Here is a 21,482-nt window from a genome sequence, read left to right as displayed (position 1 = left end):
CGACATGGATGAATTTGGTGATTGATGTAAACAGCTAACTGAAGCGGCACCTGGGCTGCTCCTCTGGCACCAGGGGAAAGACCCCAGGTTTCTGGAGGTGACGTCTTTGCCTTGTGGTTCCCTCAGTTGGGAATGTTATTAGCTTAGGTGGAAAAGGCTGAGAAATTTCATCCTGGCTTCTGGGAAATTAAGAGTGGAATTTTGAAATATTTGATTACGTTCTAGGAAACCTCCATAACCTGGAAATCACTTATTTACGAACAGTTAGAAGAACCATGCGTTGTGGGGAACACCGCTTGACTTACTCATTCGCTCTCAAATGCTTAGTGCCAACTGTGTGCCAGCCCCGGGCGGGTGCAGGGGGTGTGGGTCCCCAGCCCTGCTTTGCCTCTGTGACCTTGTCCACATCGCCTGCCCACTCTGGATTTTGATTTTCCACCAAATGAATCAGGTGCTCTAGACAATCTCTAAGCCTCTCTGAGGGTCTTTCATTCTAGGCATTAGGTGATAGTCTTTGATGTATGAATGCGAAGCTGTTTGTTACATGAGCCACATTTCTTTTCAGTTAGTTTGGCTTAGCGCAATTTTTGATGTTAGTATTGAAGTAGAAGATTGTTTGGGTGTTCAGGCTTTTTCTTGAATCGGAGTGGTTTACATTCTAGTTTGGTTCTGAAGTCATTCCTACTCAGGGTAGTTATTTTGCCTTTGGGGTCATACATCTGTCAAGAGGCTGTTGTGTATTGGTTGGGGTATCAGTCTGGCCACTGGTTTAAACTTCTCAACTGGAGGGGGTGCAAGAGCTCATAGGATTTTAGTGCTCGGAGTGGCCCTAACTGGGGAAGGAAGTGGGCCCAAGACGTGGGGGGGGCTGGACCAAGGTCACAAGCCCTACAAGAGCCAGGCTGGACCCAGTCTACCCGGACTCCTGGCCTGGTCTCTTCTGTATCATGCTATTGCGAGAGGTCAGCGAGCTGCACCCCCAGAAAAGTGGAGTGCGGGGGGTTACCCTTGCCCGGCCGCGGTGGTGGGGAGTGGCTGCGGCCTCCCCTTCTCTGATTCCTCTCTGCAGCCACGTGATGTCTAACTGATGTTTCCCATAGATGTGTTTTCTTTCTTCCTGTGCCTGTGTGGTCCCCATGGTGGGTGAGAAGAGATGAAAGGGGAAGGTCAAGATTGACCACCTTAAGGCTAACAATGATAACCTTCCGGGTAAAAAATTAGCGAGGTGTGGATTTGGCCTCTGCTCTGCTCTGTGCAGTTCGAGTGCAGCCATGAGTGACTGTGCTTCCTGCCTCCCACTTGCACTCGCCTGGATTACAAGCTGGGGGGTGTGCGTGTGGTTTGCAGGACACTGCCTTTGAGGCCGAGACCCGGCATCGCCCGGCTCTTAAGAGAAGCTGCCTAGAGCTTCCTGAGCAGAAAGCCATGAAGCAGACAAATGCTCGGCTAGCCGGCCCAGGGCTGTGATTAGCTGCTAATAGGACGCCCTTGGAAAGACCTCAGGCCATGTTACAAGTAAAGAAAAAGGCCAAATACTGTAACCATTTTGGCATTCTATCTCATTCCTTAAATCTGCCAGACATTTATTTCCAGTTTTGTGGAAAAGACCACTTCTCTTCTAGGCAGGGAATTGAGATCACAGATGTGTGTCTCCTAACACAGGAGCTGGAACGTCACAGGCTGAGGCACGTTCGTGGCGCAGAGTAGCTCCTGCGTCCCTGGCCACTCTGCTCAAGAAGGCTTAGTCACAGCTGGGTAACCTGAGCCACTGTAGCCTTCCAAGCAGACAGAATCTGCAGGTTTTGTGTAAAAAGCCTTGAGCAGAGCAACTACCCATGTCCCCCTACTGCTGCCCGTAATCACTGCAGCCAGGGATTGCGAGCATGTTCTGGTTCTGGGATGGCTCATTTGGTGGGAGCGAGGGCGGCTAGAGACGGTGGGGGCCAAGCAGCGGGGCCAAGCCCTGGAGTCCACATGGGCTTGAGCACCAGCCCTGCGCTTGGGAGCTGCGCTCGCATCGCCTGGTGTGCCCCTTTCCGGCCGCAGTGGCCACCTCTGTAGGGCAAGCGGCTTGCCAGCTGCGAAGTTCTTTTCCTACCAAGCGCCAAGTCTCCTCGTTGGCTGTCATTTGCCTGGAGAACTGCGGCGAGGCAGATTTAGTTGAGTCAGGGGAGAGCGCCTCGGTGGATTTGCAGACGGCAAGCGCTGGGCATCTCGGTCTCTGATTGTGTGGGGTTTGCCCTCGGAATTGAGATCTCGGAGTCCTGCTCAAGCTTGTGCAGCTAAGCGGACCTATTGCTGGCTCTAAAATTTCTGCAGAGACCTTAAAAATGCTGAATCTTTATCTGATTGACAGGAAGTTGTTTTTTAAGTCCACCAAGTTCCTTCCTGTTAGGAAGGGTGGCGGTGGGCAGTTGGGTGAGAGCACCACAGAGCGAGTAGTTGCCCACCCAGTGTGACTTGAGGGAGGAACAGGCAGAGGGCTCCCCGGGGCGGGGCGGGGCTCGGCTCAGGCACGCAGTTCATAGGAGGAAAAGCAGTCGTTTTTCGGCCAGATGTGAGTTTGATAGCCGTTACTTGCATCAAAATCATCTTCGCCCTAAAGAGACTACTCGTTGTGCCCCCAACTCATTCAAGGCAACCAACGTGTGCCGATGCCTGGGCATTTGGTGCTACCAAAGGAAGGCATCCGACAGGAAGAAAGTTTTGCCCCAAACTGTTTCTGGTTCTATAAAAGTAATTTATTTCTCGGGAGAACATTTGGATAGGATTAAGCTGGATCCACTCTGTAGAGACGATCATTTTGCCTCTTCTCATAAGTGAATTAATGCACTGATCAGAAGCTTTTCTTCTTGTTTCCCAGATGACAAATAGTAAATTCGCTGCTGCTTGGACAAGGCATGTCATCTTCTGATTTTGCCACGTTGTAATGTTAAAAGCAGTTTTTAAAAGCCTGTAAGTTTTTTTTTAGATAAAGCCATTAAGATTTAGTGGCCAGTACTGCCTCTCCCGGTTACTTCTAAAGGCTGGCCCGCTGTAGCTGTCCTGAGTCTCCCAGAGAACCACCGAATCGCCCTTAAACATGCAGACAGGTTGGGGCGTTCCCCGGGCAGAGCAAACGTGTGGAAGGTGCCCACTTCGGTCTGCTGGCCTCTGGGCCCACAGCCCTGCCACCTGCCTGTCCTGCCGTGTCAGGAACCCTCCGGGCCCGGTGGCGGCGGCTAGACAGCGGGGTCAAGGACTGGTACAAGTTAGTGTGAGTTCTTCCCAAGCGAGGGCTTCTTTTTTAATGTATGTTTGTTTGTTTGTTTGTTTGTTTGTTTGTTTATAATGTTTTCAGTTTGTTTTTGAGAGGGACAGAGAGCACAAGCATGGGAGGGACAAAGAGAGAGAGAGACACAGAATCTGCAGCAGATTCCAAGCTTTGAGCTGTCAGCAAAAACCCCGACACGGGGCTCGAACTCCCAGAACTGGGGGATCATGACCTGAGGCGAAGTCGGATGCTAAATTAAAATTAATACCTGGGGGGTTTTTTAATGGTATTAATTTAATTTTTTTTAATGAGCTCTGCCCCTCCCCCCCACACGGGGCTGAAATTCACAACCCCTGAAATCAAGAGTCACATTCTCTACCAGCTGAGCCAGCCAGGCACCCCGCTGGGTTTTTTATTTTTAAGTTTTCTAAAACTTGCTGTTTTGGAACCATTTATAGAGGGTGCGCAGATAATACTCTGCGTACATTCCCAAATAGGAGCACTTTTCTACCTTGTTCTTTTTATTTGCAAACTTTTTAATGTTTATTTATTTTTGAGAGAGAGGGCACATGTACGCGGTAGCAGGGCGCGGGGAGGGAAAGAGAGAATCCCAAACGCGGGGCTGGGTCTCACCAACTATGACTGCGAGATCATGACCTGAGCCACGAGTCAGAGGCTTAATGACTGAGCCCCCCGCGCGCCCCCTGCACTGCTTTTCTCTCTCTCCATCCCTCCTCCTCACTCTGCCAACAACTCCGGGGTCCCGCTGGTCCTCTCTCCTGGATCGGTTCCTCGCTTTCTACTTTTTGAGACTGTCACAGGCCCCTGGTTTTGCAGGACGCTCCTCGGTTTGGCTTTCACGTGACCGCGTGACCGGGTTCAGGACAGCAGAGAGCCCCCAGAGGTGACGTCACGCACTTCCCGGGGTCCCTGAAATCCTTGCTGTGTACAAGATGGGTGTCGGGCAGAGGCACACGAGTGCAGGACAGGGCCCTCTCTCAGGTCCCATTCATTGTGAGGGTGGAGCTGCAGCGGACAGCCAGGGGCGCCATCAGCGGCAGGGCCACTGTGCCTTTTCGGGCACGGGTTTCCTGTGCTCTGGGAAAGGTCAGGACGTTACCTCCCAAGCCCCACACTCACTGAGTCCTGGCCATTCTTGTGGCCTGACTTTAGGTTTCCCGTGCTTTTTTGGTCACCTTTGCCACGGTCCTGGTTCCAGTCGGCATCGTCACGCTGGCCTGCCAGCCTCTCTCCCTGTCCCAACCCCTCCTCCACCAGAGGGGACTTTTCCAAAGGCACGTCCCATCCGGACCTGCACCCACCCGTGTCCTCGTTCACCAGAGCCTCCTGAGTGCCAGGCTCGGCTGCAGGCTCTGGGGATTAGGTCTGGGAGGGGGAAGGTAGGGGGGGAGATGCTGCTCTATGTTCCCGTGCAGTGGGGGCACGGGATGCGGGGTGAAAAGTGGGGACGGGACTACTCTGGGTAGAGGGACAGAGACGACACCCCATCCCCGTGCTTGAACCGGCCAGGCCCACCTCACTCTGGCCGGCTCCCTGCACCACGCTCTGCTCCCCCCACGCTGCCCCTCTGCATGGTCTTCCAGTCCCCGTGCACCCCTGCCTCCCCAGCGTCTGGCGCAGGGGCTTTGTGGACACATCCAGATGCTGGGTGCTTGGATGGATGAGTGCCCGACCAGAGGGAGGGGCCCTGTCGCCCCAGTCGGCCCATGCCACACCTCCCACCCTACCCGGGAGTGGGCCCCGCCCTTGCGCATGAGGATGAGGGAAGCGGCCTTCCTCTGCCTCAGTGCACACCACACCCAACCGTCCTTCTAGTTCCCGGAGGGCAAGGCCTCCACCACTGAGTCTACGGGGCAGCTGTCCGGTTCAATAGCCAGTGACCACATGGGATCACTGACACTGCACAGGTGGCTCAGGCCGCAGGGGAAGTGAGTTCTTACTTTAGGTCACTTTAATTCCCGTAAACAGCCACAGCATCAGCGGCCCCGCCCCAGGCAGGCAGGGCAGGCAGGAGGCATCCCCTTACACAGCCTCGGGCCAGAAAGGGAGCCGCTGGCAGGGATTGTGGTCCGAAAGAGGAGAGCACCCAGAGCAGGAGGATTGGACACAGGAGACCAGACAGAAGCAAAACATTGTGACATAAGCAACAACAGAGGAATGCCAGCTGTTCCGGAAAGAGCAGGAGACGAGGGAATTCTCGAAAGGCTGGGAAGAACCTGTCGAGAAATCACCAGCGCCTACAAAATGGCTGGCGTCACAGCCCAGGTGGAGATCTGGGACCCCGGCCGCGTCTTCCCTTCTCTGCTTTTCTTTCTAACAGCTTCACCAAGGTGAACGCGCTACACTGTATGCGTTTGTGCAGTGTGGCGAGTGTTGACCTGTTCACACCCAGAAACCGTCCCCACGGTCAGGGTGACGATGGTCGCCACCATCCCTGAAGTTTCCTTCTGCCCCTCAGTGGCCTCTCCCTGCGTCCCCTGCCCCCAGGGAACCACTGATCCGCTTTCCGTCACAGTAGATTAGTTTGCGTTTTCTAGAACTTTATATAAATAGAATCGTGCAGCGTTTTGGTCTTTTTTTGGTCCGGCGTCTTTCTGTGTAATGACTTTGAGACTCATCCGGGTTCTTGCAGGTGTTGTCCATACCCTCCCCTTACTGCTGAGCTGGCCCCGTTGTCCGTCCCGCCCGTGCCGGTGAAGTGGGGAGGTGCATTTGTCCGCGGCCCAAGGCCCTGCTGCTGTAGCTTGGGACAGGCCAGCCCGGGAGCCCCTGCCTGCGGGGGTCCTGGGGAGACACCCCGAACCCAGGAGAGGCCACGAGCAGTGGGTGGCTGACAGCAGATACTTGGAGCCCGCGTAGTCATCACCTCTTATGGCCAGGAGATTTGGGGAATGCCAGATTAGGTGGGGACAGGTCCTTGTCCCCGAGGACTACCCCTTGTTTGGGAGGCCTTGTGGGGCAAAGGCTGGCAAGTTTAGATTCCGATTGTCAATAGCGACAGGTTCAGAGCGACACGTCTCATGAGAGTCTCTGGGCTCCCGTCCCCAGGAACTCTGCCCGCTGTCCAGATGCCCTGCTGCTTCATGGGTCCTTCCCCGGCCTTCCCAGCCCCCTCCTCAGCACTGTGGAAGCCCGTGGGTGCCTGCTCACGCGTGTGGCTCAGGGTCTCTGTCACACCTGCCGTGTTCATTTCTAGACAGCAGCCCCCTGTGCCCACGGAACGGCCAGACAGAGTGCCCCTGGCACACGTGCTCTCAGCCTCGCAGGAGCAGGGGCCAGGGACGAACGGGGCAGGCAAGCACGTGCAAGGAGCCGGGCACACCCCTGAAAGAGACTCGGCCATCTGTCCCAGGCTGGGACAGTCAGGCTCTTAGTTTTGTCTTCCCTTCCTTCGGTCCCACGTTACCACCCACGTCAGGTATTTTATGTATCTGGTGTGTGTGTTTTATAGCATATACTTAACATATAAAGTATATGTTAATACTTAGTATGTAAACACATCCATAAAAATCTTTTTTGAGACATAAAAATAAAGATATTTTTCCTGTCTTGCCAATCCTTAGAAGTCAGTGTGAATTAAACCATCGCCATTTGTTGGGATTCGGTTCAGGCGGATGCTAAACCAGTGGTCCCTGTGACATGAATGTGAGAAACTTCTGCTTTTTCTGTGAATTCAGCCTGATTCTTGGATTCCTGCACGGCCTGGCCCCCCACAGGTGTGCGTCCTACCAGAATACAAAAGTGCACTTTCCTCTCTCACCCTGTGGGCCACCCCCTGGGCTCGGCGGGCCGGTACCTGGGGGTTACTTCCCGGCTGCTCCGCCCTGCTGCCCGCACTGCGTTTCATGGTCTACGTGGTGACACCGTTGGAAAGCAAGCTGTAAAAGAACATCTGTGGTGTGAGGTCTTAGGGATTCATCGCCCCAGGGAGAGCCCGGTAAACATTTCATGAATGCCATCACCGTACAGGGGGTCAGCCTCCAGGAGAAGGGCGCCTCCCCCTGTGCATGAAGTCTGTGCCCAGCACCCCAACTGTTTACTGCCCTGCCTGCCTAAAAGTCCAAAAAAGAGGACTTTTTTTGGAAATCTCTATTCCTGCACCACCCCAGAAGGAATTAAATGATGACCGATGCAAAAAAACAAGGTCTTTGATTTCTGTTGGGTTCATTTTTTTTTTCTTTTAATGTTTATTTATTTTTGAGAGGGAGAGAGAGACTTTGAGCAGGGGAGGGGTAAAGAGCAAGGGAGACACAGAATCAGAAGCAAGCTCACCCACGAACTGTGAGAACCGTGACCAGAGCTGGAGTTGGATGCTTAATTGACTGAGTCACCCAGGCGCCCCTGGATTCTCTTCTAACAAACCAGCCAGAGTTGAATTATTTCCTGTGTATGACCCTGCCCTAAAGGACACATATGAGGGAAGGATTAGATTGAATATGTCAACTTACTTTGCCATTAAAATAACCTTGTGTTATGGAAGTTGCCAGAATTAATGATTACATTATAAAAAATGTTTACCTGATAATCTCTCTTGCGTTCTGGGAATTAGGGATACTGATTTCTGCTGTGTTTTTAATTTTATATTTGACACAAAAGGTCGTTTTACTTCTTACCTTTGCTTTTATGGATACACTGGGATGAATGACCTCATTCCATGGAACACTGAGGAAATTCTCTGGCTCTGAGTTAGAAAGAGGCCGCGCTCAGGTTATTTCAGTGTGTGTCTTGAAATTCACCTGAAAGCAAATTCGAAAACCAAAGTTGAGTTTAACTTTTTTTTAATGTTTATTTCTTTTTGAGAGAGACAGAGACAGAGACAGAGACAGCGCAAGCAGGGGAGGGAGAGTGAGAGAGGGAGACCCAGAGTCCAAAGCAGGCTCCAGACTCTGAGCTGTCAGCCCAAAGCCCAACACAGGGCTCAAACTCACAGACCATGTAATCATGACCTGAGCTGAAGTTGGATGCTTAACCGACTGAGCCCCCCAGGCGCCCCTAGTTCCACTTTAAAACAGAGCACTCTGTTCACGGGAGAGAGGGGGCAGCCTCCTTAAAACAAATCGAAAAAGAGAATTGTGTGGTCTCTTGGTATTTAGAAGTGCGCATTCGGTGTTTGATGTCTAGATGCTGAGAATAGGACGCGTTTTCCTCAACTGTGTGTTGGCCGGTCCTTGCTCTTTGGGCGCTCAGAAGACTTGTCACAAGAGTGACCGTAAACACTGCGTTATCCTGTGCTTCGTGATATTTTGAGGAGACTTGGTTAGACAGATGGTTAACTTCAAATGCCCTCAAACCCGTGGTACGTATAGTCAGCACGTGCACCGAGTTTTCACTCTGCTGCAGTCAAGCCTTCCGGACATCTTTGGGCCTGAGATGCTACTATGTGTAGAGTGGGTTCAGGTGGGAGATTTTTGTTTTTGTGTCTTCGGTACCATGCAGACCCACACGGCCCAAATGCTGACGGCCAAATTTTTATTCTTGTTAGCTGTAGTCCTATTTTGTAACAGATTCTTTTTTTCTTTTCATTTTTTTTTTTAACGTTTATCTTTATTTTTGAGACAGAGACAGAGCATGAGCGGGGGAGAGGCAGAGAGAGAGGGAGACACAGAATGAGAAGCAGGCTCCAGGCTCTGAGCTGTCAGCACAGAGCCCGACGCGGGGCTCGAACTCGTCAACTGCGAGATCATGACACGAGCCAAAGTCGGGTGTTCAACTGACTGAGCCACCCAGGCGCCCCACAGATTCTTTTTTTTTTAATGTTTGCTGATTTATTTTGAGAGAGAAAGCCTGCATATGAGCTCCTGCGAGTGGGGGAGGGGCACAGAGAGAGGGAGAGAGAGCATCCCAAGCGGGCTCCACCCTGTCAGCCCAGAGCCCAAAGCAGGGCTCGAACTCACAGACCGTTAGATCATGACCTGAGCTGAGATCAAGAGTCAGATTCTTAACTGCCTGAGCCACCCAGGCGCCCCTCGTCAGATCCTACTTTTAAAACTTTGGAAGATTTTCTTTACAGACTTTACTTATTCTCCACCCTACCCTGTCTGCCAGCACTGAAAAATCTTGATTCCCTTAAATCTAAACTAAGTGGTATCTGATTAAAAATATTTTCTGCTTTTTCGAAGCCATCTATTGAATTTGGGGTGACTTTGCTCACCCAGGTGATACAGTGTCCTGCTGCCACCCCTCCCCCACGTGGCCCACCCCTGTGCCCGGGGAGCTGGGGTTGGCAGCCTCCTTGCTTCTCTCCTGAGCTCGCTGCCAGCCAGGGCGCCCCTGCCTTCTCCCTCACTTGTCCAGATGACGTGCGCTTCTTCCCGAGTCTACCTCTGAGCGTGTCCTGCTGAAGCGCAAAGATTCAGTGTGGCGTCTCGGCCAGGCACTGTTCCTCCACGTTATTTGTTCCCTCTAGTATTTGGTGAAGATTCCATTGCGTGTTCTATTTCGGGTGAATGGCGGGCTTGTGCTGTTGTTGACCAGAGTTACTTTAATGACACTGAAATAATTCCTTCAAGAGGGGAAGAGAGGAGGATTTCTTGCAAGCTGTCCGTGCCACGTCGTGTCTGTAATGCTGTCACGGACCCGGAGGCCTTGCGGGGCCCCCAGTCGGTCCTGGCTGGTAGGGTGCCGACGTCGGGGAGCCCAGGAACAGGGGCTCCCCGCCGCACACGCCGTGGTCCAGAAGCCAGCGTGGAGAGCGTGGGCCCGAGGCCGGGGTCCTCACATCTGCTGGTGGTCACTTGGGCTCACCCGAGGAGCTGCTGCACGTGAGCGCCCACACGCCTTTGAGCAGGGGTGCGAGAGGGTGGAAGACACCCATCCCTGAGGATGGAGCGGTTCCCGCCCCGTAGGGCCGTTCCTTGCGCACAGGGCTCCACGCAGCCCAAGAACCACGGATGCCCGGCTTGCCCACCGTGGGCTCTGTGTCCCTGCCCCTGCGTGCCCTTTGCCTTTTTCCTTAAGGATGCCCGTGTTCACAGCTTCGCTTGGTGCTTGCTCCTGGTCAGTGTCTCCATCCTTCCCAACGCTGAAAGCTGTAACGTGCCAAGGTCAGAGGACTTCTGCTGCGGTCTGGTTTGGGGCTGGCTTCATCGGGAATCTGCAGACACGTCGGTGGTTGTGTTCCACGGCAAAGCTTTCTGGCACTGGCACTTAGGTTGATTTTAATGATCACCTATTGGGGGTGGGGGCTCCCGGGCGGATCAGTCAGTTAAGTGTCCGACTTTGGCTCAGGTCATGATCTCATGGTTCGTGGGTTCGAGCCACACATCAGACTCTGTGCTGACACCTTAGAGCCTAGAGCCTGCTTTGGATTCTGTTGTCTCCCTCTCTCTCTGCCCCTCCCCTGCTTGTTCTCTGTCTGTCTCTCAAAAATAGACGTTAAAAAATTTTAAACATCACCTATCAGGATACACTTAAGAAAGTCTGTCTCGAGCTTCGTAAGAACCTGGGAAGGACAGCTTTCTGACATGGTCTTTAGTTTGGAAATCCCTTAGCTGGTTTCCACATGTCAAGTGCAAGCAACACGTGACGAAATAGAGATGGGGCGGTTGTCACGAAGTGGCCCCTTCTTTGTGTGAAACCACAGTGGTGCCGCTGGCCCCGGGTGGGGTCGGTGTAAAGGAAAGGAGAATTTTCCGTCTTCTGTCAAACAGCCCTTGACGGGCTCGCGATGACTTTTCTCTTCATCCCAGCCCTGAGGACTTGGTCACCAAAAACCGGGACCCCTTCCCGAGGTGCAGAGAGCTGGTGCTTACAGACAGGGAAACTGCTTCTTCAAAAATAAATACAGAAGTGACTCCAGACGGTGCTCTATCACGGCGGACGTGGTAGAGTGTTTCTGGATGTAGAAAGGAGCTGCACTCTAGAAGGATGAGCAAGTGGGAATAACCAAGAAAACGTTGAAAGGGGACTTGAGAGGATGAGTGTGGAACAGGTATTGAAGGGTAATGTAACAGTCCACGTTCAGAAAGCCCCCTGGTACTGGCTCACAGACAGACCGAAATCTCTACTAGGGTTTTGCCTGTGACAAAGGTGGCATTTCAAAGCAACGGGACAGGAGAGACCATTACGTCAACTGGCTCAGTGTGCACACCCAGCCGCATCCTGGGGCGCATCTGTAGCCTGTGAGACAGACTCGAGCAGGCACAGTAGAAGTCCTTGCAGATCACGGAGAGCAGCGGGGACACAGTCGTAGGACGCTGGGCCAGGACGTAGCGAGCTGCTCGGGGAAGAGGTCCAGTATGTACCCGGTCGGTTTGCGGGAAGTGTTCACTAGCAGAGTCAGCAGGGAACTGAAAGCCGGGACGATCGTGGCCGGTCGCTTTCCCACGCGTGCGGCCGGCAGCGTTCTGGTGAAGCTCTGTGCCGAGGCAGCGGGGGGCTCTGGGAAGGGCTGCTGCCCTAGCCCCGGGGGAGCCGGAGCTGGGCGACCCTGCCGAAGGGTCGTCAGCCGAGTGCGACCCCAGGACCACAGCCTTTGAGAGCAGGTAGCCATCGTGCCTTTGCGCAGGCGGTGACCCCAATAACGGGCGTGTGCGAGCAGCCCGGAAGCCCCGACAGCGGGTAATCAACGGGACGGAGTCTGCTCTGCACGCACCGTTTCTCACGGCGGAGGTGGTAGAGTGTTTCTGGATGTAGAAAGAAGCTCCGCCCGAAGCCACCGAGTAAATCAGGCCACGCGACCCTGCGTACAAGAGATTGCGCGTCTGCCCTGTGCACCCACACCCACACACATCTGGAAGAACACCTCCTAATCTTAAACCGACTCTAGAGGGTAGAATTGTGGTTTCTTGAAAACAGCCTTCTTTTTACTTCACGCTCTCACCTGATTTTCCTACAAAAGCACATGTTGTTTACATTTCATTCATCTCTTTTTTTTTTTTTTTTTTTAATTGAGAGAGGGATACAGAGCATGAGCAGGGAGGGACGGAGGGAAAGAAAGATCCCAAGCAGGCTCCACACTCAGCATGGAGCCCAGCGTGGGGCTCGATCCCACGACCCTGGGCTCATAACCTGAGCCGAAATCAGGAGTTGCCCACTCAACCGACTGAGCCACCCAGGCGCCCCTACCTTTCATTCTTTTCATAATTTAAAAAAAAATTTTTTTTAACGTTTATTATTTAGAGACAGAGACAGAGCATGAGCATGGGAGAGGCAGAGAGAGGAGGAGACACAGACTACGAAGCAGGCTCCAGGCTCTGCGCTGTCAGCACAGAGCACGACGTGGGGCTCGGACCCACAAACCGTGAGATCGTGACCCGAGTCGAAGTCGGGTGCTTAACCGATTGAGCCGCCCAGGTGCCCCAACATAATTTTTTTTTAAGTAATGGGAATTAAAATTACCCAGTTTAAAAAATACCCTTATCAGTCTGTTAGCAACAGTTTATTCTTCACACACTGGTTCAGTCCCAAGCCCACAGAACAACTGACTTGTATTTTGTGCGCAGCCGCACCATCAGCGTGCATTTTCCTGCTCCTGGGGCACTTGTCTGCCCCTCCCCCGGGGTTCCCGCCCTCTCCCGCTGGGCACAGACAAGTCGGCTTGGGGCACAAAGGCCTTGAGCCGCTGGGTCCCGGGTGCAGTTATTCCGGCACTCTTCCAGATGCCCGAAACCCAAAACCAGCCATCAGTTTTATATTCCCATCTCTTTAAAAAAAAAAAATTTTTTTTAACGTTTGTATATTTTTGAGAGAGAGAGAGACCATGTGAGCTGGGGAGGGGCAGAAAGAGAGGGAGACACAGAGTCTAAAGCAGGCTCCAGGCTCTGAGCTGCCAACACACAGTCCGACGCGGGGCTCGAACCCAGGAACCATGAGATCGTGACCTGAGCTGAAGCTGGGCGCCTAACCGGCGAAGCCACCCGGGCGCCTAACCGTTGAAGCCACCCAGGCGCCCTGTATTCCCATCTTCTGAGAAACTCTTCATGTGTTAACGTAGCTGATGCTCCTGCTTCCTACAAACGAAATCGCTTTTTGTTTTTCAAGTGAATTGTAATTTATTTATTTTTACTAGGCTTGTTATGTCTTGTTTTTTTAATACGAAATTTATTGTCAAATTGGTTTCCATACAACACAAAAATAGGGAACGCTTCACGAATTTGCGTGTCATGTAATTGTTGGTAGCAATCATTTGCTTTTGATGTTTGTTTGAGAGACAGAGTGTGAGCAGGGGAGGGGGGGAGAGAGAGAGGGAGACAGAATCCCAAGCAGGCTCCACACTGTCAGCGCAGAGCCTGATGCGGGGCTCAATCCCGTGAACCCTGAGATCCTGCCCTGAACTGAAATCAAGAGTCAGACGCTTAACCCACTGAGCCACCCGGGAGTCCCAAGAATTGTCCTTTTTTTTTTTTTTTTTTTTTTTCTTCAAAGTGCTTTCTTTTCACTTGATTTGATGATAATTTTGCTTAGCTACTTAGCATGTAAGGGAAAGATTCCAAAGACCGATCTCCATTGCTGGTTATTCCAGTAGTGATGGCTTCCTGAACTGAGTGGCAATTGGAATACAGATGAAGAGCCAAGTAGACTTGACCTCGTTTAGGTGTGTTGTGGTATCGAGAGGAGTAACGTCACTCTGTTGCAAAAGGACCAGGTACCCGACTTGTGGGGCCCAGTGTGGAAATGGAACTGTGGGGTCCCTTGTTCAAATACTAGTAGGAATTGCAGGATGGCAACAGCAGAACATTAAACCAGGCGTGAGCCCCCCCCCCTTTTTTTAAATAAGGGTATTTATTATTTTGAGAGAGGGAGAAAGAGCACAAGCGGGGTAGGGACAGAGACGAGAGGGAGAACCCCAAGCAGCCTCTGTCATCAGTGCAGAGCCGGACACAGGGCTCAGACTCATCAACCGTGAGACCATGACCTGAGTGGATATCAAGAGTCTGATGCTTAGCCGACGGAGCCCCCCACGCACACCGAAGGTTTCTTGGGAAACTCTGGCCCCTCCTCAGGGGCCCCCGTGTGTCGGGGTTTGCTGCCTGAGGGTGACGGGCCGTGTGGCCTCGGCAGCCTGTGAATGTCGGTCCCGGAAGCCTTTGACCCCTCTGTGAGAGGCTGCTGTCGCCTGGCATCCCGCGTTCACGACGCCTGCTCTGTTTCTCCTCCCGCGTGTAGAAATTCATCGAGTTTGAAGATGCCCTGGAACAGGAGAAGAAGGAGCTGCAAATCCAGGTGGAACATTATGAGTTTCAGACCCGCCAGCTGGAACTGAAGGCCAAGAACTACGCGGATCAGAGTAAGTGGCCCGCCAGAGGGGGACCGGCATTTGAATGTGTCTGTTGTTCCCAGGCTGACCCCAGCTGGGAGGGATGTTGAGAGCCTTTGATGAAAGGAGAGCGAGGGAGCCCGGGACAGCCATATTCTACCCGCACTGTCACTCGCCCTACCCTTTGTCTTACCTCTTTACGCTGCCACACATTTCCCGTAATCAGCCTCCGATTCCTTGTGGAAATAAGTAAACAAGGCTCCTTTGATGACAAAGCATTTTGGCTTCAGGCTGCAGTCCGAGCCAGACTGGGCCAGCGCGCCATCCCGTGTGACCCCTTGGGTTACAGCTCCCGTGCGGTGCGGGCCCCTGTCTGCGTGGCACCGAGGGGACGCCACTGTTGGGTGGTCGGGAGGCCAGGCCTGCTGAGGGAGCCCGCCGGCGTGGCCCTGCCTGGGGGTGCCGGGCTGGCCGGGGGCCTGCAGGATCACTGTGTCCCCTGCATGCAGGGGCAATGGAGTGCTTTTGGATGAGGGTTGTTATAAGAAGTGTTGTTTCGGTTTTCACAAGTCTTTGTTTAAAAGTCGACGTTATGGTGACCCATGAGTAGAAGTTTTCGTGATGGAGAAAGGACACAGCTGAAGTTTGAACAAAGGGCCACAGGCGGAAGGTGTCCTGGCCGCACGCTTGCTCGGGTGGTGGGGCACAGGTGCAGGGTGCCTGGTTGCCTCGTGAGCTCTCCAGCAGGCCTGTGGGGCACTCGGGTGACTTCCCTGCATTTCGTGGCCAGAGTAGGCCCTTGCTGAGGGACAGGGATTGTCAACTTAGGGGGAACCCCCGTGCCCAGAGGTGGCAGGTCACGGCGTGGTCTTTGCAGCCTTTGGTACGTGTAAGGGACACTTGTGTGTCCCGTCCCACATTTCAGATGTCTTCTGCTCTTTGCCTCGGCACGGAGGCTACTCACGTATGAATTCTGCCCCCTTGTACAAGCCATTTGCTGGAGTCCTGTCTGCACCTGACTCCGTCTCGGGGGCCGCCGGCCAGCTCAGACGCAGCCAGTCGCCCGTGGCCGAGCTTCAGGCACCCTGGTTCTCCTCGTGGCAGGACTGAGCACACCAGGTGCCATCCAGACCAGCCAGGACCTGCCTTCTGGCGGCCCCGGCGTTCTCTCCTGAGGGTGGCCCTCTGCACCAGGTGTCAGTTTGTCCTGGGACCCTCTGCCCACGTGCCGAGCCCGGAGGGGAAGTGAGGGGGCGTGGAGATGTGGGTTGTGCCGTTGACACGGGGCGGCTGTGTTTTCTAGTTTCCCGCTTGGAGGAGAGAGAGTCCGAGATGAAGAAGGAGTACAACGCCCTGCACCAGCGACACACCGAGGTGGGTGCCCGCCCGCGGCCCGGCAGCCGTGCGAGGCTTCTGGCCTTTACTTCCGGTTTCTCCTGCCCCAGCCGGAAAGCGGTTAGCCACGTGCTGGCCAGACTCCCTTTCCAGAGCGTCGTTTTTACTGCTGTCAGAGCACAGCGGGCCTGGAAAGTACCACAGTTAGAGGGGAGAGGGGCCGGGGTCAGTGGGAATGACTCACATGGCATCCTCCTCCTCCACAGATGATCCAGACCTACGTAGAACATATCGAGAGGTCCAAGATGCAGCAGGTTGGGGGAAACAGCCAAACTGAGGGCAGCCTGCCTGGGAGGAGGTAAGGCGGGAAGGTGGAGGTGGCAGCCTCTCTGGTTCCCTCATCCCCGAGGTGCCTGGGCCAGGAGGGCAGGGGGCGCTCTGGAGAGCTGCTTCTCCCTGACTCGGGTTCCTGGCGGGGGGTGCGTGGCTGAAGCAGGAACGTGCCCCGCCCGTGCCCCGGGCGCCCGAGCCGGTCCGGGGGAACGGGGTGGCCCTCCTGCTGGCCATGTGCGGTTACAAAGGCCCTGGGATAATGGGGTGGCCGTTCCTGATCATCTCAGGGCCTTGTTTTGGACCCACCTACTCACTAAAACTTGCCTGTGGCCTCCCATCGACACTCGTGGGGCTTCTGGGGTCACGCACAGACAGGTGCAGAGACGCCCAGAGCGTGGAGGCAGGCGGGGCGGTGCAGTGTTGTGCGGGACGCCCGGACCAGGGCCGCTCAGGGACGTTGGAAGCCCAGCCCTGGCCCCTGTCCTGGAGCAGCCTCTTCCACACCCCATTTTCTCCTTTGTAAAACATAGCAAGTGGAATCTCCCAGGAGGAGTCAGGAACGAAGGTTCTGATCTCTGTGAGGCGTGTGTGTCTCATTCGCTAATCCAGGTCTCCGTGACTGTGGGCCTTAACTACCTCAAATCACGAGCACTGATGCGTGGGTGGGGAAGAGGCCTAGACAGCCTGGTGACCGCCGCGTGGAGCCACATTCTTACTGCAGGCCAGGGTGGCACCAGCAGATCCAGAGGCCCTTGCTGGTCTGAGTCCAGGAGCTCTGCTGGTTTTATTTGAGGGGTGGAGAGAGGCCTGCCGAGGCCAGCTGCTTTCTCCCCCCTCTGTGCCCTTCAGTCGGGATAAGGCCCAAAGGAGCGGACTGTCAGCGAACTTCTCGAGGGTGTCGGCAACTTGAGGGAGTTGGCCTGGGGAGACCCAGGTCATGGACCTGGGCCGGGTGGGCCGGGACAGAAGTCCCAAGTCTCTAGTAGGTCGGAGGAGGGGCCGGAGGTTGGAATCCCAAGTCCCCCGGATCGAGCTTGGTGATGGGTCCATTTCCAGCGGTGGCCCGTCATTCCTGCAGGCCAAGGCCTCAAGTCATGGTCACGTCGCATGAAGCCCTTGCTGGCTGCGAAAGCTTTCTCCGTGCCCGCCTCTTCGATGGGTCACGCCGCAGACGGGAGGGCTCAGGCCCTGCCACTGTGACCGTTGCCGACCACGGTCTTTACCAGCGGGCAGAGCTGTTGTATCCTGTGCTAGAGGCGTCTGACTTGAAAACAGAAACACTGAGCACGCGTGTGAAGAAGGCCTAGCAGGACCTAGGAAAGGAGGTGCAGGGACGGTCAGCCTGTTTTTCACAGCCCCCCTGCTTCTCGCGGGGAGCGGGGGCGCCGGCCCTTGAGGACGCTTCCCTGCAGTGAATTCTCACTCCCTAGGGAGGTGTCACACGCTGTGCTGTTCGTTAGCTGAGTCAGCACCAGGTAGTGAGGGCATACGGATCGAACGGTTTGAGTGACAGAACTCTGTAGGTATCGTTTCTGGGTCACAGATGTCTGAAGGTGGGATATAGCGATCTCGCAAGCTACTGGTTCACGGCTGAGATTTTCTCTTGAGTGCACCGTGAGGTCCTCACTCCTGCACTCAGAGGTGCCGGGAAGATTTCTGAGCAGCTGCACTTGAATGCTAACCTGGGGCAGGGGTCTTTGTGTTGTTTTCTGTGGGGAGTTGGTCAGGGCAGTCTGAGCTGGGGCTGAAGCAGCTGGGCGGTTTGGGCATCTCTGATGAGCGCTGGGCTCGTGGCCAGTTCCTGAGAGCTGCAGCATTCCAGAACCTTCAGGCTGTTTCCCTGCCAGCCTCCTTTAGGACAAGAGCACCTCAAAGGTCACAAAGGAGAGAGCCCAGGGAGAAGGGCCCAGTTTTCCCAGAAACCGGGAAGGTGTGACTTCTGAATTCAGGACTCGGAGGCCATGAGCGTGCAGGGTTCTACGAGGGGTCAGCACGCTGGGCCCCAGGGATGCGCAGAACCTCGGGATGACGCAGGCTCAGCAAACAGCAGAAGCTGCGCAAGTTACAAAGCCGGGCACCGAACATCCTGGCCGTCACCGGGGGCCAGGTCAGGCCTCAGTTTCTTCCTGGATGTGGAAGAGGCCCCACGGTTGCAGGATGGGGTTGCTTTCCGTGGATGTCTCCGTGTGCGCCGGACGCAGGACCTGGTCTGGGAACCTGCTCTACCGCGTGTCTTGTGGCTCCCTCGACCCTGAGCCAGTCTGGACGGAGCACGGCACCAGGCCCTCCAGTCTCCCTGGTGTCGGAGCTGGGCTCCAGCCCGTTGCGGGTGCCACCCTTCTGCTGGTCAAGACTCAAACTCGAGAGGGGCCGGCTCACAGGGTCCCGTCTAGGGTCCCCTCCGAGGCCCCACGGCCGTTCGTGGAAGCTCTGTGTGCTCTCCTCCCTCCGGGCCCCAGGATGGTCATAAGCAGCCCCACAACCTGTTCACAAGGAACGGGTGTCTTCCGTTCAGCCGACAGTCCACCTCCTGTTGGTGTAGACTGTACCGCCCTCGGTGGGGGGGAGGGGGGACTCTGGCAAGAGCCCACAGGAGCCCCTTCTTTTGTAACACGGACCTGGCGGCTGTCCAGGAGAGGGAGGGGCTCTGGTGCGGATATCCGCCGAGCCTCTTCTCCCTGATTTGATCCTACTAGAAGGGAACCCCACGGTCGAGGGGTATGTAGTCACCATGGTCTGTAGGCCGTCAGCAGTCCGTTAACAGACCTTCCTGAGCCAGAGCCCCTCCCGTGTGAGAGAGTCCTACTCGCAGGAAGAACGCGCCTGAGCTGTCAGCCGACACCTCCTTGGATATGGACGGCCTCTGCCGGCTCCCTCTGGCCACAAAGAGGAAGGTGCTCCTGCCTGGTGATGGCCGGAGCGGCACTTGTCTGGGTGGGGGGTGGAGGGGGTTGCTGTGGGTCTGCACGGCCGCCATCGCCCTGCTAGCCGGCCCCTCGGCGTTGAACTTCCTCAGCAGCCCGCGAAACCGGCCACCTCTCCTGCATCGCGTGCCCGCAGCCCACACTCTCTGAGGGTGCACTGTGCGTGTCTGACTGCCCAGGACTGTTTCCGGGTGAACAGCCTCTACCCCACGTTCCCAGAGGGACTGCAGGGGGAAACAGGAAGCATGAGCCTTCTCTTGCCGCGCTACTGCACCTGGGGGCCCGGGGAGGCCCCTCCCCCCCACCATCCTGACCTGCTTCTCCAGGGTGTCCCCCTCCTGGTGCAGCTCTTTGGGGACAGATGTACGTCTGCCCCAGCTTCCGAGTTCAGACTCTCTGGCCCCTCCTGGAGGCCACCGGTGCCGGGAGCCACCGATCGCTGCAAAACCTTCACCGGCGTTTTCTTCACTCCTGGCTTGGTCTTCTTGGTCTGTGTGTCTTTAGAGACGCGGGTTAGCGTACGTGTGACGCGTGCTCCGTCCCCACGTGCCCACATGTGCCGGACGGCACTCGCCCTCCGCCCTGTGCAGAGTATGTGTGCAACCTGTTCGCCTGCACAGGCCCCGCTTGGGGGCCTCTCGGTGAAGCGGAGAGGGTCATGTGTCTGTGTTGTGTGTCTGTCGCGTGCAGATGTCTGCGTGTTTCCACGTGTCTGTTCCTGTGGAGGGAAGTCCAGAGTGGGGTGCCTGGCCGTTGGCCCGCACCACACACTCACCCTCCATGTGAGCACGTGTGACCTGAGCTCCTGACCTCTGCCCTCTAATACTGTCTTCTCGTCTCGCCCTCTGTGCTGTTGCCGCTGTGTGCTGGCCCTTGTCTGTCGCTGCCCTGCAGTCCTCGCCAGTCGTGGAGGAAAAGGTAAAGCCTGGGGCAGCGTCCGCGCTGTTGCGCGGAGCGCTCGGGGTGCCCTGGGGTTCGGGAGAGTCAGTCCGGCCAGTGGTTCTTAATTACAGGTGCAGGGCTGGTCCTCGCCCTGCATTTCGCAGCGGTGTTACCGATCATGGAGTCTGGATGTGGCGCTCGGAGGCCATGGAGAGGCGGCAGTGGGCTGGGCCCGGGTTCCCGAGCCAGCCCCAGACTAGGTGGTGGTGCAGGGGCCCTGCCCAGCAAGCATCCACCTTGTTGTCAGATGAGACCTTGGGTCTGGCGCGCTGGACCCGGCCGGGCAGGGCTGGAGACGTGTGCTCTGGTGTCACACGGTCCTGGACTCACAGTCGCTCCCAGTACTGGGCCCAGAGCCCGCTGTGTGACCGTGACCCTTGCGGGCAGCTTGACCTCTGCAGGCGGTGTGACTCCCTAGGGCTGCGGCTTCTGAAGTGGCCAAGCTTCGGATGGGTCTGGGCCGCAGGTGGGCAGTGCCCAACAAGTGCCCAGGGGACTGTGGACCCGGCTGCCCGTGGCTATGTGAGGAGCAGAGAGAGGAGATGATGTTGGGTCCCCGGGGAGGACTCCATTGCAAGAGAGCAGCCTGACTGCTCACGAGGCACGTCTGTGCACAGAGCCATGGAAGTGGGGGACACGTGTCCTCCGAGGCGGGATGCTTACACGCTGCCCTCCACCTGGGGCCCAGGGACCCACTCTGCATCTCTCCAGAGGTGGAGCCAGGCCTGAGGAGAGGGATCCCCGCGTTGGCCCCGGGGGCCCGAGGGGGAGGAGCAGGCGATGGGCATTCCTCGGAGCCTGGCCGCTGTGGCCTGAGACCAGGCCCCTCCTCTGGGGATGTGCTGACCGTGTGGCGGCCACTGCCTTCCCAGACACCTGGGCGTGGCAGGGGGGCGTGACGGGCTGCTGGCAGGAGGCAGCCTGAGCACCGGCTGAGCCTCAGGCTTACTGAGGTTTTGATGGACCTGCAGGCTCAGAGCTTGCTAACCTGATGTCTTTCTTAAAATCTGAGTCTCTAGCTCTCACGTGAGCAGCTGAGACACGCCTAAGAACGCATCCTCTGTCACGGGTGACGAGGGCTGCGTGAGGCCCCTAAGGTCGTCCACGGGAAACCAGCTTCCTGAGAGGCCCTGAAGGGTGCAGCCCCCGGGAGCACACCACTCCTCTGGTTCTGTCCCTGCCACAGACTGACTCTGGGACGGCACAGCCAGGTCTCAGCGGGTCCAGGGGAGGCAGCGTCTTGCTGAATAGGACACACGAGCCGGCCTCAAAGGGGACGAAGCAGGACTCCAACTCAGACCCCGTGTTTTTCTCCTTCATCCTGGCCGCGGCCAGAGAGCCCTCCCCCTTCCCAGGGCCAGGCCTCACGAAGCCCCTGCCCGGCTGCAGCAAGTTCACATCAGGGGTGACGGCCTCACGTCTCCTCTCTGTCACCTGCACCCTCCGCGCACCGCAGGAAGCTGCCGGTCTTCTCTCT

General features: G+C 55.9%; 1 protein-coding gene across 11 annotated transcripts in view; it reads left to right on the top strand.

Moving 5' to 3' along the window:
• The window catches only part of MAPK8IP3 (mitogen-activated protein kinase 8 interacting protein 3), a 47,436-nt gene that overhangs the window by 813 nt on the left and 25,141 nt on the right, over nt 1-21,482 (top strand). For all 11 annotated transcript variants that reach the window (XM_042970948.1, XM_042970942.1, XM_042970940.1 and 8 more), the window contains exons 2-4: nt 14,381-14,501; nt 15,775-15,845; nt 16,073-16,164. In XM_042970948.1, coding sequence (XP_042826882.1) covers nt 14,381-14,501; nt 15,775-15,845; nt 16,073-16,164 — 284 coding nt within the window. The remainder of the gene's footprint in view (nt 1-14,380; nt 14,502-15,774; nt 15,846-16,072; nt 16,165-21,482) is intronic.

The sequence above is a fragment of the Panthera tigris genome, chromosome E3 (assembly GCF_018350195.1).
Source record: "Panthera tigris isolate Pti1 chromosome E3, P.tigris_Pti1_mat1.1, whole genome shotgun sequence".
NCBI classification, from domain to species: domain Eukaryota; kingdom Metazoa; phylum Chordata; class Mammalia; order Carnivora; family Felidae; genus Panthera; species Panthera tigris.
This window is presented reverse-complemented; position numbering and strand designations above follow the sequence as displayed.